This window comes from Chiloscyllium punctatum, chromosome 37, assembly GCF_047496795.1.
Source record: "Chiloscyllium punctatum isolate Juve2018m chromosome 37, sChiPun1.3, whole genome shotgun sequence".
NCBI lineage: Eukaryota > Metazoa > Chordata > Chondrichthyes > Orectolobiformes > Hemiscylliidae > Chiloscyllium > Chiloscyllium punctatum.
The window spans coordinates 8,312,244-8,331,955 of NC_092775.1; the positions used below are offsets into that span (position 1 = coordinate 8,312,244).

General features: G+C 40.9%; 1 protein-coding gene across 3 annotated transcripts in view; it reads right to left on the bottom strand.

Annotated features, from left to right (window-relative positions):
- The window catches only part of unm_sa1614 (un-named sa1614), a 259,429-nt gene that overhangs the window by 116,241 nt on the left and 123,476 nt on the right, over positions 1-19,712 (bottom strand). For all 3 annotated transcript variants that reach the window (XM_072556198.1, XM_072556197.1, XM_072556200.1), the window contains 2 exons: positions 14,070-14,199; positions 8,737-8,822 (listed from right to left, as the gene is read on the bottom strand). In XM_072556198.1, coding sequence (XP_072412299.1) covers positions 8,737-8,822; positions 14,070-14,199 — 216 coding nt within the window. The remainder of the gene's footprint in view (positions 1-8,736; positions 8,823-14,069; positions 14,200-19,712) is intronic.

Here is a 19,712-nt window from a genome sequence, read left to right on the forward strand (position 1 = left end):
TCTCACTCCTACTGCCATTATATTCATGACATAAAATTTGTTCTCACAATGCCAATCTCCACAATTCAAGATTGCTGCACCTCAGTATTTGCTTTTGCGATGGTGGGAAAGTTACTTCTTTCTAATGAAAACAAAAATTATCTTGAAAGGCTATCTATGCAAAGCAGAAAATCTTAGTTTATTAATAAAGCTATGCAAAGTGAGCCATGAAAATGGAAGTTAAAACTCACTATATTTTTTGTCATTGGCCTGTTTAGCTTATCAAGAATTAGAATCAAAATTAATTCCTATGTTGATCGTATCAATTCTTTCATAGTAGCAGCCTTATCAACTCTAGTAGCTTTAGGCTAATTATACTTGACAGTTTAACTCAATGGAAAACTGTTTACAATAGCTGCAATTAAAGCAAGCCTTAAATGTTTCAGCCTAAATTTGTTTATCATCAGTGTGACTGTCTTCTCTGTGATAATGCTAATATTCATAATGGCCTAATACCAGTTACAAGATCCTAATATGCATATGTAGAACTTTTTGATGAGCAGAAAATAAAATTATAACTGGCAATGTAACATAGGTCAGCCCGTATTCTTTTCTATGGCTTTTGCTATCAGATCATATGTTGCATCACGGCACAGAATCAAATTTTTCATTAAATAGCTTTGTCTCCGAGCTTCACTCACATCTAATCAGATTTAACTTCTGCAATAAAGCCTTGAAATTTATGCCATATTGATTTTAATCTGCAGCATAACACAAACTTTGCATTAAGCATACCACAGACCATCCACTTCAGTTCTTTTGACAATTATAAATGATCAAAATTTGAAATCTTTTATCTAAATTTGTGCAAATCCAATAGAGATTTCCAGTTTAGAACATAGAATGCAGCACAGAACAGGCCCTTTGGCCTTCAATGTTGCATCGACCTGTGAACTATTCTCAGCACATCCCCTTACACTATCCCAGCATCATCCATGTGCTTATCCAAAGATTGTTTAGACCTCCCTAACGTGGCTGAGTTGACTACATTGGCAGGTAGGGCATTCCACACCCTTACCACACTCTGTGTAAAGAACCTGCTTCTGACATCTGTCTTAAATCTATCACCCAAGTTTGTATCAACTTCTTCAGATGCTACAGTATTAATACTTTTTCAGTAACTTTTTCATTGCTCAGTTAAGGCCAGTTTTACAATATTTCTCGTGGTTACCAACTTTGCTGACAACATCTCAGCAAAATGCTGTAAAATCAATGTTGTTTTGTTTTCTCAGAGCCATTGCAGCTGGCATAATATCTACCTTTCATTCAAATTTTAAAAAAATTAATAAATATCCCATAATGCCAGAATAATATTTTATCTTACTTCATCAACAAAGATAGGAAGTACAAATCTTGTATATAATTTAGCAGCTAACCAAGGGAAGGGATCATCAACAATGCTGTCAAGTAACGCCTGTTTCATCCATTTCCCCCTCACTGATATACAGTTTGGGTTCAGTCGGAAACACTTTGAGCAGATATTTAAGGGGACACAGACAGTTCTCCCCACCAGCCACCGAAGATAAGTCAATGGCAAGCCAAAGGACAGAACAACTTTGCCTCACAATCATAAAGCACTGTGGGCCAATTAAAATGTGTTGCTGGAAAAGCGCAGCAGGTCAGGCAGCAGCCAAGGAGCAGGAGAATCGACGTTTCGGGCATAAGCCCTTCTTCAGGAATGAGGAAGGTGTGCCAAGTAGGCTAAGATAAAAGGTAGGGACCAAACAGGCTTTCTTGGTTGCTTTAATTGCCATTTGAGAATCATGTCCTGTTTCCTCCCGATCTTACTACACATTAATCACTTAACAATTCACCATTCACTGGAGATCCTGAAATTAGAGCCAAGAGTGTGGTGCTGGAAAAACATAGCAGGTCAGGCAGGATTCAAGATGCAGGAGAATCGATGTTTCGGGCATAAGCCCTTCATCAGGAATCCTGAAATTAACCAACATCCCTGGCACTAGTGTCATATTTAAAAGGCTGGTGTGCACCCAGACAAGCATGTCAGTCTGGAACTGCCCTGCACTGGTCCTGACATTTTCCTCAGATGTGGCAGATAGGGAAAAATCCTTGCCTGTTTTGTGGGCAGGGGCTTAGAGATCCTGCTGGACAAGGTGGTGCACAGGTAAGTCTTCCTCTTCCCCAGGAACATCGGTGGAGACCATGCCAGTGAGATCTGAAGTTGCCATCCACATTGAAGCAGTCTCAACCATATTGAGAAATGCCCAACACAGTAGGAAGAAGATCAATGTCCTTCACTATTCTGGCAGTATCTGTGCCACCACTTCTTCTTGACACCTTATAATCAATCTCTGCTACTGCACCCACCTCCCACCAAGGCACATGCTCCATCATTCTCACTATTTGCCTTCAACATCTTCTCTATTTGCCCTCATCAGCACCAAACTATGACACCACTAACCCTGCACACCCTCTGTGCTGCCTATTCATCCGCTTGAGAAACTAACCCAACCACACCAACAGTAATGGCTGTGCCACCCATTTTCAGAGTGGTTAATATGTGTCAGTGTCTCAATTCCAGGAACAATAAAGTCCACAATAGAGCAGAAGTCTCAAAATAGGTGCGTCCTGCCAATCCCACCCCTTATAGAATCATAGAATTATGAGTAAAAGATCCTGATTCTGACTGTCCGAAGCAGGGCCTGGACTGGTATTAGAGGCTGATTTATTGTAATGGTATCCCCGAAGTGAAGACTATCCCCCTTGTCAGGAGTTAGGTCAACTGACAACAGTAGCAAATTTCCTGGCTTCACTGGCATTAAATGGCACACCAAAACAATTGTAATATGAGCCAGATATCTCTGACTAGGAGGCAAGGCAGGGTTACTGTAAGCATTCACAAACTCAGAGTGAGTGAGCACTATGCGAGGAAGTGAAAAGCCCAGAGATGCAGTTAGGTCCAGTTTATGAGCTGGGTGTGTGAGCAGAGTCTCTGTGCTGCAGCATTACAATGATCATTGTCAGTGCAGCCTAGGGTAGAACAGTAAAGTGCACAAAGGTCCTGTAAGTGGATTAAAATTGTGCCATGAGCATTCATAGAAGTGGAAAATGTTGGATGCCAACATCCATAGATGTAGGTTGCATATGGTTTGTGCCCCTACAGCATGCCTGAGACATTGATGCCAGGTGTCCACATGGAGATTGTTTGGAACAAGTGGCAAGTTGAACCTGTCAAGAAGTTGCTCTGGTTTTAGATTGAGTTTTACAAAGGTTAATTTATATGGTAGGTTTTATAATATCACAACCTGGGCAAACTGGACCTTTGACAAGTTGTTAAACAAGCAATAAAGAGCATCAATGTGGAACATGGAACATAGAACATAGAACAGTACAGCACAGAACAGGCCCTTCAGCCCACGATGTTGTGCCGACCATTGATCCTCATGTATGCACCCTCAAATTTCTGTGACCAAATGCATGTCCAGCAGTCTCTTAAATGTCCCCAATTGACTTTGCTTCCACAACTGCTGCTGGCAACGCATTCCATGCTCTCATAACTCTGTGTAAAGAACCTGCCTCTGACATCCCCTCTATACTTTCCTCCAAGCAGCTTAAAACTATGACCCCTTATGTTAGCCATTTCTGCCCTGGGAAATAGTCTTTGGCTAAATACTCTATCTATGCCCCTCATTATCTTGTATACCTCAATTAGGCCCCCTCTCCTCCTCCTTTTCTCCAATGAAAAAAGCCTGAGCTCAGTCAACCTCTCTTCATAAGATAAGCCCTCCAGTCCATGCAGCATCCTGGTAAACCTCCTCTGAACCCACTCCAAAGCATCCACATCTTTCTATAATAGGGCGACCAGAACTGGACGCAGTATTCCAAGTGCGGTCTAACCAAAGTTTTATGGAGCTGCAACAAAATCTCACGACTCTTAAACTCAATCCCCCTGTTAATGAAAGCCAAAACACCATATGCTTTCTTCACAACCCTATCCACTTGGGTGGCCATTTTAAGGGATCTATGTACCTGCACACCAAGATCCCTCTGTTCCTCCACACTGCCAAGAATCCTATCCTTAATCCTGTACTCAGCTTTCAAATTTGACCTTCCAAAATGCATCACCTCGCATTTATCCAGGTTGAACTCCATCTGCCACCTCTCAGCCCATCTCTGCATCCTGTCAATGTCCCACTGCAGCCTACAATAGCCCTCTATACTGTCAACGACACCTCCAACCTTTGTGTTGTCTGCAAACTTGCTGACCCATCCTTCAATCCCCTCATCCAAGTCATTAATAAAAATTGCGAACAGTAGAGGCCCAAGGACAGAGTCCTGTGGAACACCACTCACCACTGACTTCCAGGCAGAATATTTTCCTTCTACTATCACTCGCTGTCTTCTGTTAGCCAGCCAATTCTGTATCCAGACAGCTAAGTTCTCCTGTATCCCATTCTTCCTGACCTTCTGAATGAGCCTACCATGGGGAACCTTATCAAATGCCTTGCTGAAGTCCATATACACCACATCCACAGCTCGACCCTCATCAACGTTTCTAGTCACATCCTCAAAGAACTCGATAAGGTTTGTGAGGTATGTCTTGCCCCTCACAAAGCCTTGTTGACTGCATTTAATCAAGCCATGCTCTTCCAGATGGTTATAAATCCTAACCCTCAGAATCCTTTCTAACACCTTGCAGACGACAGACGTGAGACTTACTGATCTGTAATTGCCGGGGATTTCCCTATTTCCTTTCTTGAAGAGAGGAATTACATTTGCCTCTCTCCAGTCCTCAGTTACGACTCCAGTGGAGAGCGAGGAGGCAAAGATCTTCGCAAGTGGCGAAGCAATTGCATTTCTTGTTTCCCAAAGCAGCCGAGGACAAATCTGGTCCCGGCCTGGCGACTTGTCAATCTTAATGTTTGACAAAATTTTCAGCACATCAGCTTCCTCTATCTCTATCCATTCCAGCATGCACACCTGCTCTTCAAAGATTTCATTCACTACAAAGCTCGTTTCTTTTGTGGTGAGTCTGCTGCACCATTCAATCATGTCTGCTCTCTGGTTGAGAATCTTGCCATGCCACTTTAGCAAAGTGGGGAAGTGGTGGCAACATGATCTTGACATTGAGATGACCATCACATCTGATTTGACCACTCATCTCTCACAGTCTGGTAAGATTCCATCCATTCCATCCAGTTTTGAGTCTGATAATGACTTCTTCAGAATTAACAGGGGCTAGAAAATTGGGCTTTTAATGCTGTTAGACAAAGGTGACCTAGCCTCCCCAGTTATACCTTGTTGCCTTTGCTCTCAGCAAAGTAGATACATTTTCTCCTTTTCACACCTTCACTTATGTCCATTTCATATCTCTAATGCTCCTTTACCACCACTGTAGAGTGGTTGAGGACTTTGGGTCAGTACTCAGTTGAGTTTAGAAAGATAAGAGTGTGATCTCAATGAAATATACAGAAAACTGAGAATTCTGGATAGAATAGATATGGAGAAGTTGTTACCATTAGTAGGACAGACTAGAACCTAAGCACACAGTAAAGGAATTTCTTCAGACAGAGTGTGGTTAATCCATGAATCTCATTGCGACAGAAGTCTGTGGAGGCCAAAACAGAGATAGATTCTTGATTAGCAAGGGGATCAAAGGTTATGGGGAGAAGGCTGGAGAATGGGATTGAGAAACATAACATACGTGATTGAATGGTACAGCAGACTCACTGGGCCAAATAGCCTAATTATATCTTATGGTCATTGTAATTTGCTCTTGGCATCCTCTATTCTGCTGATAGCTCATTCCCTGTGTCAACAAAATTTTTTTTAAAATCACAATTTTCCAGCCCCATTCTGTTCTGAAGAAGTCATATCAGGTTTGAAATGGTAACACTATTTCTCTTTCCACAGGTACAGCCAGACTTGCTGAGATTCTCCAACATATTCTGGTTTTATCTCAGATTGACATGGTATTGGGTCTCAGTCCTAATTTTGATCATTTAAGTGAGCAGCTAGCACTTTCTCATGCTTCCATTTGCATTTCAAACTGATCACTTTACTCAGCAGCTGCTTTCCAAATACACAGTGGAGCATTAATTTGCCATTTTCTAAGCCTGCCGGGCAATTGTATCACTGGCAATTCGAGATTAATTAATTATGTTAACTAATCAACAGTGGAGAGGGATATGGAAGGTAGAGAACGTGAGGAAATAAATAGTGAAAAATATCCATATTATAGAAGAGGTGGTGTTGGAAGTCTTAAAACACATAAATATGGATAAATCCCTGGAACCTGACCAGGTGTATCCTAAAACTCTTTGGGAAGCTTGGGAGGTGATTGTTGGGCCCCATGCTGAGATATTTGTATCATCGAAAGATTCAGGTGAGGAAGACGGGAGGTTGGCTAAGATGGTGCCACTATTTAAGAAAGGTGGTAAGGAAAAGCTAAGGGACCAAAGATCAGTGAGCCTGACATCAGTGGTGGGAAAGTTGTTGGAGGGAGTCCTGAGGAATAGGATTTACATGTATTTGGGAAGGCAAGGACTGGTTAGGGATAGTCAACTGGTTAGGGCTTTGTCCGTGGGAAATCATGTCTCACAAACTTGATTGAGTTTTTTGAAGAAGATACGAAGAGTATTGAAGATGGCAGAGCGGACGTGATCAATGGACTTCAGTAAGATGTTCGACAAGGTTCCTCATGGTAGACTGGTTAGCAAGGTTAGATCACATGGAATACAGGGAGAACTAGCCATTTGGATACAGACTGGCCCGAAGGTAGAAGACAGAGGGTGGTATTGGAGGGTTGCTTTTCAGATTGGTGTCCTGAGATCAGCGGTGGATTTACATAAATGATTTGGATGTGAACATAGGAGGATTGGTTAATAAGTTTGCAGATGACACCAAAATTGGAGGTGGAGTGGACAACAAAGAGTTACCTCAGAGTATAATGTGGACCTTGATCGATGTGTCAAACGTGACGTGCTGCATTTTAGAAAGGCAAATCAGGGCATGACTTATACACATAATGCTAAGGTCCTGGGGAGTGTTGCTGAACAAAAAGAGTGCAGGTTTATTGTTCCTCAAAAGTGGAGTCCCCGGTGGACAGGATAGTGAAGAGGGCATTTGGTATACTTGCCTTTACTGGTCAGTGCATTGTGTACAGCAGTTGGGAGGTCATGTTGCAACCGTACAGGAAAACCTGCACCCAAACCACTCCCCTCACCTTCATCTAATGCCGCAAAGGATCCTTCCACATCCGACAGATATCTACCTGTACCTCCACCAATGTCATCTACTGTATCCATTGCACCCGATGTGGTCTCCTCTACATCGGGGAGACAGGACATCTACTTGCAGATCGTTTTAGAGAACATCTCTGGGACACCTGCACCAACCAATCCCACCGCCCTGTGGCCGAACACTTCAACTTTCCCCCCACTACTTCAAGGACATGTAGGTCCTGGGCCTTCTCCACCGTCAAACTGTTACCACCTGATGCCTGGAGGAAGAACGCCTCATATTCTGCCTTGGGACCCTGCAACCACACGGGATCAATGTGGATTTCAACAGTTTCCTCATTTCCCCTATCCCCACATTATCCCAATCCGAAGCCTCCAACTTGGCACTGTCCTCCTGACCTGTCCCATCACCTTTCCCACCTATCAGCTCCACCCTCCTCTCTGATCTATCACCTTCTCCCTCACCTTAATTTACCTATCATGTTCTCAGCTACCTTAGCGCACTCACCCCCCCTTCCATTTATCTTTCAGCTCCCCGGCCCACAAGCCACATTCCTGATGAAGGGCTTATGCGTGAAACATCGATTCTCCTGCTCCTCGGATGCTGCCTGGCTTGCTGTGCTTTTCCTGCGCGACACTCTTGACTCTGATCTCAAGCATCTGCAGTCCTCTCCTTCTCATAAGAAATTGGTTCAGCCAATTTTGGAATGCTGTATGCAATTCTGTTTCCCTGCTATAGGGGAATGTTGTTAAACTTGAAAGGATACAGAAAAGATTTACAAGGATTTTGCCAGGTTTAGAAGATTTGAGCTGTAGAGAGAGGCTGAATAGGCTGGGACTAATTTTGCTGTAGCGTCAAAGGCTGAGGGGTGACCTTATAGAGGTTTATAAGATCATGAGGGGCATGGATAGGATGAATAGACAAGGTCTTTTCCCCTTCGTGGGGTGTCCAAAACTAAAGGACATAGGTTTAAGGTGGGAAAGGAAAGATTTAAAAGGGGCAACTTTTTCATGCAAAGGGTGGATTATGTATGGAATGAGCTGCCAGAGGAAGTGATGGATGCTGGTACAATGACAAAATTTAAAAGGCACCTGGATGGGTATATGCATAGGAAGGGTTTAGAGAAATATGGGCTAAATGTTGGCAAATGGTACTAGATAAATTTAGAATATCTGGTCAGCATGGATGGGTTACACCAAAAAGTCTGTTTCCATGCTGTACAGCTATATCACTCTAAGACTATATGACTAATATTGGCCCAGGTCACGATGAACCAGATTGAAATATGCTTGATATGGAATTCTTGTAAACAACAGCCAAGGAACTTTTGCATCATCAGCCTAGATTGGATAATCCCAGATGCACAGCTAAGTGTACAATAATGATGATATCCAATTTACTACACAGTACAACCAATAAATCTCATAGCTGAAAATTTGATCAAGCCAAGAACAGGTTAAAATCAAGAAAATAAAAGCAGATGAGAACTCTTACATGAACTGTGCATGATAATACTTGGTGAGATTTTGTAGCAAGTCCACTCCTTTCTTTGTCTTTATCTCATTTACTTTGATCAGATACTAAAAGAAAAAACAAAAGCAAAGTTGTATGGTAAATTATACATTCCTCACACTGAAAAAAAGTACAGTTTCTCAGTGGCTATGATTTAGGATTCTTATAAGTCAAATATTTCAAAGGGACTCATAAATGTAAGTGATTTCTTCAAAGATTCAACTGGCAAATCATTAATACTGCAGGTAGAAAACTGTTTTGAAATTTGAAAAATGCACTTAAAGTATCATCTGTTCAGGATGTCTCACTATATTACCATAACTAAGAAGCCCAAATCACATTGAAGAAGCCACAAATCATAAGCTGAATAACACAGAAACACTTGATATTCCATCCTAATTAAAATAACAAATATTTTCAGCCAGTAATACATTTAGAAATTGGAGCAGAATGTCAAAAATAGAAAAAAGAAATGGCAGGTTCAGTAAAAGAAAGGACAGCAAAGTTAGCAACAGTAAATGCCTACGATGAATCATCAAATCTTTAGGTAGGAAAGAAAAAATGTAATAATTATTTGCAGTAAAATGTTGTATCTGCCGCACAAAAATGGTTCTTAGAGAGATGCCTGGCAACATTTTCATAAAAGGGGAGTAGAAAAGAAAAATTAACTTTGGACAGAAGATTTTGAACTGGTAGAAAACTAAACAATTATCAAGGATAAAGAAGAGAAGATCAGCTTCCAAGCCTGAAATAGTACTGAACATATTGAGATGAAAATTATCTTGCCAGACACTGGTAAAATTGTGACACCTGGAAGATATGAGGAGAGTGTAAAATATCTATGATTATGCTAGATTCTAGATAGGATGACATTCTTTCAGCATCATTAATTTCATCTGTTTATGGACATGCCTGATCTTCTGGCATAGCTGCAAGTCAGAACTTACCAGCAGCTGCAACAATATCTGCACTATGCACACTCAAATTGCACTCACCAGACAGCTACTATTTCACCTTCATCAGAAATACCGAATAGGTTTCCTGCATACAAGCACATTAGTGGCATAGAGGAATTAGCGTTACTGGCTGAGCAAGGCAAATTAGAAGTTGCAGATATTGCAAACAGCAGGTTGTGCAGGCGAATGTAGATCCAGTTGCTGGTGGCAAGATTTAAAGACAATAACATCGGTAGAATGTCTCAAAAATTGACAGCCTTGGAACCAAACCCATGCTGGATTTTAGATCTTGTTAGATTTTGAATTGGCCAGTTTGAACCAAAGCTGAAAAATGTGTTGCTGGAAAAGCGCAGCAGGTCAGGCAGCATCAAAGGAGCAGGAGAATCGACGTTTCGGGCATTCTTGAAGAAGGGCTTATGCCTGAAACGTCAATTGTCCTGCTCTTTTGATGCTGCCTGACCTGCTGCGTTTTTCCAGCAACACATTTTTCAGCTCTGATCTCCAGCATCTGCAGTCCTCATTTTCTCCCAGTTTGAACCAAGTCAGTATTGTCTTGCATTTAAAGTGTTGAGGGCATAGGTCAAGTAAGGATTGCAAAGGGAAGTTTTAAAAGAAATTGAGGCAATGCTACAAGATAAGCCTGACAATTCTTTGGAGATGCTTCAGATCCATAACTGTTACTTTTTCAGAAATGTGCCAGATGTCTGTTTAATTAAGTAAACGGGGTTTCTGTATATTTCAACAACGTGTTAGGGGTGGACAGGGAGCAACTGTAAACTGTAACAGTTAGACCAAAGATGACACTGAAGAAGAAAAGTCAGGTGATTGTAGCTTAAAAAGAAATGCTTGGTTTTTGGATATCTCGTTTTGAGACACTCTACTGTAATATATTAGATTAGATTACTTACAGTGTGGAAACAGGCCCTTCAGCCCAACTAGTCCACACCAACCCTCCGAAGAGCAACCCACGCAGACCATTCCCCTACATTTACCCCTTCATCTAACACTACAGACAATTTAGCATGGCCAATTCACCTAACCTGCACATTTTTGGACTGTGGGAGGAAACTGGAGCACCCGGAGGAAATCCACACAGATACAGGGAGAATGTGCAAACAGTTGCCTGAGGTGGGAAATGAAGCCGGGTCTCTGGCGTTGTGAGGCAGCAGTGCTAACCACTGTGCCACCATGCCGCCCAACATTTTAAAAGGCACCTGGATGGGTGTATGAATAGGAAGGAGTTAGAGGGATATGGGACAGGGTCTAATATTGCTGTAATACAATGGGCCAAAATTGGCAAGAACAGGAAACCTTCCAGTTTTCTTTAGGAGTTGTAAGCTTCCCTCATTCTTCAGTTCAAAAATCTCTAGAAATATAATTTGGTAATAATCCAGCTTCATTTTGAATCTTGGTGAACAATGGCATCATTGGAATTTTAGGACAGAGAAAGGAAGATCAACAACACAAAATAAAATAGAGTGAATAAGTCAATATTGATAAAGAGTGGAAAATATTGGTTTGACCAGAAGATAGAATAAATAGAAGTAGTGATTGGAACAACGTGGATCTTATTGTCTATGAGATCCTTGATTAGGGTTGTTAACCTGGGCCAATCAGGCTGACAGATATAAACAGGGAATTCCGAGTTTCCTGATTTCAGGGACGGACTCTGAGCAGGCTGGCCACAGCCAGTTACTGTGCTCATGTAAAGGGACACTTGATGATGGGATACCATCCTCTGTAGTTATTTCAGTATGAAAACTTGTAGAAAAAACTGTAAAATTTAAAATACAATAAATTTTAATGAGCCAGTTAGTGGGCGTGAGACTCATCAATTTCAGTCTTCTCTTTTGAGGCTTCCAAAGTTAAATGGCATTGCAGGAACATAAATATCATCATTTAAAAGTTTCCCTATGCCATTATGTGCCGGGCTTACATTTATTCAGCAAATTATGACTCAAACACAGCCATTTATTGAAGCCTAAGGGAAGATAGATGGGCAGATTCCATTTTTGTGAAGCAAACAACAATAGTGGAAATCATCTAGCAATTTGTGGTATTTTGCAACTTGAAGCATATGTCCCTCTCCCCATAGTTAATGCTTTTGCTTATGCATTACAATAAGCCAAGGTTGTGAACTTATTATTTTCCCAGAATATTTAAAAGGGTAGACAGCAATTCCATAAAACCATGAAGCAAAGAATGTGAATTATTCATGAAATCCTTGTTAATCTGAAGGAGGAGCTCAAAAATGCAATATACCACACTGAATTATTTTCATGCCATTGTCAGTTGTGAAATCTTTCATAACTGATAAAATGATTAATATGACAGCTGTTTTGTGTGAAGAGCTGACAGATCTCAAAAAGGGATTCATTATAAAAAATGTCTCTCAGATCGGTAATATTTCAGACTGTTGAACACCACCGTGAGTAATAGTAGTTTCTGCTGTAAATCAAACCCAACTTGTGTCAGAACGTATTTTGGCATTGGCTAACTTAACTACCACATACAGAAAGAAACATCAAGTAGGCAGTGGACCTCCTATACCAATACTTCAATGTAATTTTCTTCAAAATATGTATTGAAATAATGCTATTTGTACATCATTTATGTATTTTACACAAAGTGGCATTATCAACTGATAGTAACATAATAAAGGCTCATCACAGCTGGAATTCCCTACTAACAAACAATAAGTAGAAAACAATGCTAGCGTTACAAGCAAAAATATGGAAGAAACATTAAGTGCAAACTTTTCATATTTATGTATAAAGGTGTTTACACCTTAATCTTTTTTATGATGGACCTAATCTCAAGCTATACAAGTGTGTATATTAATTTGTTTCTATTTTATAATGACTATGTGGAAACCACTGTAATCTGTCAGCTGAGGCACCTCTTTTCTGAAGTTATCTGCTCCTAGACAATGATGTTACAAGATGGAGGGAGGGAAAGGGACTTTGTGAAATAATATACTTTTGTCTCTTGAATCTGAGTATGTATTCAATCCAGACCATGAGATGAAAGCCTCTGACTGTGATGGGTTTAGGTTTCTCATTTCCAACCACACAAACAATGAAGGACACAAATTCAACTGTGACAATGCAACCATCCTAGCACAGGCAAAACAGAGACATGTAAATACCAGGGTGACAGACCACGAACACCTTATCAAAGATGAACTGATGATGTAACCTAGTGAGGCGACAAAATATTTGCAGAAAAACACACCAACTTCGCAAACAAATCCATGACTTTATCTAGTTGCGGAACTTGGGCAGCATCAACCAGTTTGGGAAGATGGAGGCATGGCTGTAATGTCATTGAACTAGCAATCCAGAAGCTCCGGGTAAAGCTCTGGGGACAAGGGTTCAATATTCACCAATTAATCAATTTAGAATATAAGTAATGGTGACTCCAAAACTATCATTTTGCTGACTGGTGTCCTTCAGGAAAGAATGTCTACCATTCCGATCTAATCTGGCCTGAACGTGACTTCCGACCCACATAATATGCATGACTTAACTGTCCCCTGAAATTACTTACTAACGAATATTAAATAGAAAACAATGCTACATTTACAAGCAAAAATATGGAACAAACATTTCCCTAGAAGGGTAGACCATTTAGGACAGAGATGAGGAGAAACTTCTTCACCCAGAGAGTGGTGGCTGTGTGGAATGCTCTGCCCCAGAAGGCAGTGGAGGCCCAGTCTCTGGATTCGTTTAAGAAAGAGTTGGATAGAGCTCTCAAGGATAGTGGAATCAAGGGTTATGGGGATAAGGTAGGAACAGGATACTGATTGAGGATGATCAGCCATGATCATAATGAATGTTGGTGCAGGCTTGAAGAGCAGAATGGCCTACGCCTGCACCTATTGTCTATTGTCTAGAGAACGACTTACTTCAAGAGCACTTAATGATGGTCAACAAATGTTGGTCTAGGCAGTGAAGCTCACAAGACATGAAAGGATAAATAAATGCAGATCCAAACAAAATGTCAGCTTGAACCACACAATTCAAGATACTGGGGTACCCATTAAAGCTATCATGCTGATATAGTAGAAGGAGTTGAATTGATATTCAGGATTAAAAATGTTGGAGCAGGGTCAAAGGAGTTTTACTTCTGTAGCCTACCAAGTTAGACTTGACCTTGGAGTAGCATAATAATAGGTGAAAAGTGGGGAACTGTTCCATTTTCCAAAAGTAAATCCTTCAACTTGATGAGCATGCAATGGACTAATAAAAAAGACTTACTGGCATAATAAATCAGCAGCAATTTATTCAAATTGATATGAGCATATATACACAAATAAAGCTTGATGTGGAAGTAAATAAATCAGAAACTGTCACATACCTCACACATCTGCAACTGAAACATCTTCCGTTCCTTTTCCATCTCCTCTGCTATTTCACCTCCAGTCACTTCAATTCGTACCATTCCATATTGCTTTGCAAGTTCTCTTTTCTCTTTTTCAATCTTAGTGCTGGCAAAAATACAATGTGAAAAAGCATTCAACCAGCTAACCCGTTTGCCAGCTTGGTGTATGGGCTATTAAAACAAATTATGAGAGAATTACATATCAATATTAGTTGTGGCCACCAATTAATCCCTCAGAGTACTTAATACTACAATTTACTGAAACATGAAAGAATGGTCATAAATATAAAATTATTCTTGTGGTCAACAGCACATATTATATTGGCCTCAGTAATGTATAAAATTTTATCAATATTCCTACCTGTTGAAAATGCAAATGTAGCATTTTTATTTGGGAAATTAAACTTAGGAAGCCAATAAGGTACAGGATCAGAAGAGTCTGTCCAGTGATACTAAGAAATAATTTTTCTCAATCACAGATTTCCTCAAATATTTTAAAATTCCAAGACAAACTTTTATTTGAGCTATGTCTCTTGTATAAACTTAAAAATATAAGCCATAGGTATTAAGTTAGCCTGGAGCAGAGTTTTGTAGAGGAATAAGACAGTACTATTTTCTGGGTCTGTACATTGGAAGAAGCAAAAATAGCCCTTAGTAGAGTGATATGCTCTTCTTATTGGATGTGGGAGTTTAGAGAGAGTTTATGTGAAACTGAGCATTATATCCACAATAAATGCCGTTGGTTGTGAATCCTATCAGATTGAATGGATTGGTTGGAGCGACAGTTAGAGACAATGAGGAATTTACAAAAGCAAGGGAGTGTGATGGATGACAGCTATAGGAAAGGAGAAAAGTCTCAGATACAGTCACAAACATGTGTTAACTCCAGGAAAGGTAAGAGAGGTAGGCAGGTAGTGCGGGAGTCTTCTGTGGCTATCCCCATTTCAAACAAGTATGCTGTTTTAGAAAATGTAGGGAGTGATGGATTCTCAGGGAATGTAGCATGAACAGCCAAGTTTCTGGTATTGAGATGACTGTAATGCAATGAGGGGTATGTCGGGTTCCAAGAGATCAATTGTGTTAGGGGACTCTCTAGTCCAAGGCACAGACAGACATTTCTGTGGGCAGCAGTGAAAAATCAGATGATGTGCTGCCTCCCTGGTGCCAGGATCAAGGATGTCTCAGAGAGGGTGCAGAATGTTGTCAAGGGGGAGAGGGACCAGCAGGACGTCATTGTACACATTGAAGCCAAAGACATAGGAAGGGAAAAGGATGAGATTCTGAAGGGAGAATATAGAGAGTTAGGTAGGAATTTAAAAAGGAAGTCCTCAAGAGTAGTAATATCTGGATTACTCCCAGTGCTATGAACTAGTGAGGGTACGAATAGGAGGATAGAACAGATGAATACTTGGCTGAGGAGCTGGTGTATGGGAGAAGGATTCACATTTTTAGATCATTGGAATCTCTTTTAGGGTAGAAGTGATCTGTACAAGAAAAACGAATTGCACCTGAATTGGAAGGGGATGAATATACTGGGAGGGAGATTTGCTACAGCTGCTCAGGAGGATTTAAACTAGCAAGTGGTGGGGGCTGGGGGGGGGGGAGAAGAGTTGGGATGTAGGGAGAGGAAAGAGATCAATCTGAGACTGGTACAATTGAGAAAAGAAGCGATTCAAACAGTCAGGGCAGGAAGGGACAAAGCAGAGAACAAAATAGGACTGATAAATTAAACTGCATTTATTTCAATGCAAGAGGCCTAACATGGAAGGCAGATTAACTCAGGGCATGGTTGTAACATGGGTTTGGGATAGCATTGCAATTACAGAAACATGGTTCAGGGATGGACAGGACTGGCAGCTTAATGTTCCAGGATACAAATGCTACAGGAAGGAAACCAAGGGAGGCAAGAGAGAAGAGGGAGTAGCACTTTTGATAAGGGATAGCATTACAGCTCTACTGAGGGAGGATATTCCTGGAAATACATCCAGGCAAGTTATTTGGGTGGAACTGAAAAGTAAGAAAGAGATGATCACCTTATTGGGATTATATTATAGACCCCCTAATACTCAGTGGGAAATTGAGAAACAAATTTGTGAGGAGATTCCAGTTATCTGTAAGAATAATAGGATGGTTATGGTAGGGGATTTTAACTTTCCAAACATTGAAAGGGACTGCCATAGTGTTAAGGGTTTAGATGGAGAGGAATTTGTTAAGTGTGTACAAAAAAACTTTCTGATTCAGTATGTGAATGTACCTATTAGAGAAGGTGCAAAACTTGACCTACCCCTGGGAAATAAAGCAGGGCAGGTGACTGAGATGTCTGTCCTGATGAAGGGCTTTTGTCCGAAAAGTTGATTTCCTGCTTCTTGGATGCTGCCTGACCTGCTGTGCTTTTCCAGCACCACTCTAATCCTGACTGAGATGTCAGTGGGGGAGCACTTTGGGGCTAGCGACCATAATTATTAGTTTTAAAATAATGATGGGAAAAGACAGACCAGATCTAAAAGTTGAAGTTCTAAATTGGAGGAAGGCTAATTTTGACAGTATTAGGCAAGAACTTTCAAAATCTGATTGGGGGACAGATGTTCGCAGGTAAAGGGATGGCTGGAAGATGGGAAGCCTTCAGAAATGACATAACAAGAGTCCAGAGACAGTACATTCCTGTTAGGGCGAAAGGAAAAGCTGGTAGGTGAAGGGAATGCTGGGATGACTAAAGTAATTGACATTTTGTTTAAGAAAAAGAAATAAACATATGTCAGGTATAGACAGGATAGATCGAGTGAATCCTTAGAAGAGTATAAAGGCAGTAGGAGTATACTTAAGAGAGAAATCAGGAGAGCAAAAAGGGGACATGAGATAGCTTTGGCAAATCGGGTTAAGGAGAATCCAAAGGGTTTTTACAAATACATTAAGGACAAAAGGGTAACTAGGGAGAGAATAGGGCCCCTCAAAGATCAACAAGGCAGCCTTTGGTGGAGCTGCAGCAGATGGGGGAGATACTAAACGAGTATTTTGCATCAGTGTTTACTGTAGAGAACGACATGGAAAATATAGAATGTAGGGGAATAGATGGTGACATCTTGTAAAGTGTCCATATAAGAGAGGAGGAAGTGCTGGATGTGTTGAAATGCATAAATCCCCAGGACCTGATCAGATAGAACATAGAACATAGACCTCATCAGATGTACCCTAGGACTCTGTGGGAAGCTAGGGAAGTGATTGCTGGACGCCTTGCTGAGATATTTTTATCATTGCTAGTCACAGGTGAGGTGCCGGAAGACTGGAGGTTGGCTAACGTGGTACCACTATTTAAGAAAGGTGGTAAGGACAAGCCAAGGAACTACAGACCGGTGAGCCTGACATAAGTGGTGGACAAGTTGTTGGAGGGAATCCTGAGTGACAGGATGTACATGTATTTGGAAAGGCAAGGACTGATTAGGGATAGTCAACATGGTTTTGTGCGTGGGAAATCATGTCTCACAAACTTGATTGCATTTTTTTTTGAAGAAGTGACAGAGGATTGATGAGGGCAGAACGGTGGACATGATCTATGCGGACTTCAGTAAGGCGTTCAACGAGGTTCCCCATGGGAGACTGGTTAGTAAGATTAGATCTCATGCAATACTGGGAGAACTAGCCATCTGGATACAGAACTGACTCAAAAGTAGAAGACAGAGGGTGGTGGTGGAGGGTTGTTTTTCAGACTGGAGGCTTGCGACCAGTGGAGTGCCACAAGGATTGGTGCTGGGTCCACTACTTTTCATCATTTATAAGTGATTTGGATTTGAGCAGAAGAGGTACAGGTGGTAAGTTTGCAGATTGTACCAAAATTGGACGTGTAGTGGACAGTGAAGAAAGTTACCTCAGATTACAACGGGATCATGATCAGATGGGCCAATGGACTAAGGAGTGTCAGGTGGAGTTTAATTTAGATAAATGCGAGGTGCTGCATTTTGGGAAAACAAATCTTAATAGGACTTATACACTTAAATGGTAAGGTCCTAGGGAGTGTTGCTGAACAAAGAGACCTTGGAGTGCAGGTTCATAGCTCCTTGAAAGACGGGTCGAAGGTAGTTAGGATAGTGAAGGAGGCATTTTGTGTGCTCTCCTTTATTGGTCAGAGCATTGAGTACAGAAGTTGGGAGGTCATGTTGCGGCTATACAGGACATTGTTTAGGCCATTTTTGATATATTGCGTGCAATTCTGGTCTCCTTCCTATCTGAAAGGATATTGTGAAACTTGAAAGGTTTCAGAAAAGATTTACAAGGATATTGCCAGGGTTGGAGGATTTGAGCTACAGGGAGAGGTTGAATAGGCTGGGGTTGTTTTCCCTGGAGTGTTGGATGCTGAGGAGTGACCTTATTGAGGTTTATAAAATCATGAGCGGCATGGAGAGGATAAATAGACAAAGTCTTTTCCCTGGGGTGGGGGAATCCAGAACTAGAGGGCATAGGTTTAGGGTGAGAGGGGAAAATTATAAAAGGGAACTAAAGGGCAACGTTTTCATGCAGAGGGTGGTACATGTATGGAATCAGCTGCCAGAGGAAGCGGTGGAGGCTGGTACAATTGCAACATTTAAATGGCATCTGAATGGGTATAAGAATCGAAAGGCTTTGGAGGGACATGGGCCAGGTGCTGGCAAGTGGGACCAGATTAGGTTGGGATATCTGGCCGACATGGACGAGTTGGACCGAAGGGACTGTTTCTGTGCTGAACATTTCTAAAACTCTATGATTCTATGAGGGTTGTACATCTAAATGACATTTTAATTTATGCAAATATATTTTCTTCAGATATCTGCTCTGAATTCTGGTGTAGTGGTCCTCACCATTATATTTTATTCTTTTTATTTTGTTTGGTTTAGAACTGAGAGTTGAGATTAAGAACAGCAGCTTGTTTCAAACAACAAGAGAACAAAGAAAAATGTTTGCTGTTGAAACTGGCATGGAAGTTAATTACTATATGAAGGACACTGGACAAATTGCACTGAGTGGTTGCTCCACTCAAGGCTGGCAACTGGTTGGATGCTGGTCAATCAATGGAGGACTTGCCAATCACAGAGAATGCTGATTGAAAATTTTAAAAAGTGAACTGCTTCTGACTGGGTTTTAGCAGAAGGGAGAGTGAGTTTTGAAAACTTCCAGAGACTGTGGTTGTGTTGCTCTCTCTAGTTTTCTATCTAGTTACTGAATTGTTGAATGATCTGAGAAAAATATCCCAGACTATAAGAAATAAGTAAATACATTTATAGAAGTTTGCTGAAACTGTCCATACTAACTGGTAACTTCAGAATTCAAGCAAGGTATACAGTTCTGCTTGCCTATGAACAAACAATTGTTCAATGATTTCATGAAGGTGTCGTATCTATCACTTGAAATGGTTTATTGAACTAACAAATGATAATCACTTTTTTTTTCCTAAATTGTTCCTTAACTGTCTCTACCTGTCTGTGAGAGTGAGGGCTATGATCAGGCTTTAGATCATAGAAATAATTTAATTACCTTTGAAGTTACTCCACAGAGGCTGGTATGCCATCACCAAGTCCCCTTTTATTTACCTGTGGGAGGTCCTCTCAGAGTGACAGTATGTCTGACACTCCTGTTTATTTTTATTTTCCT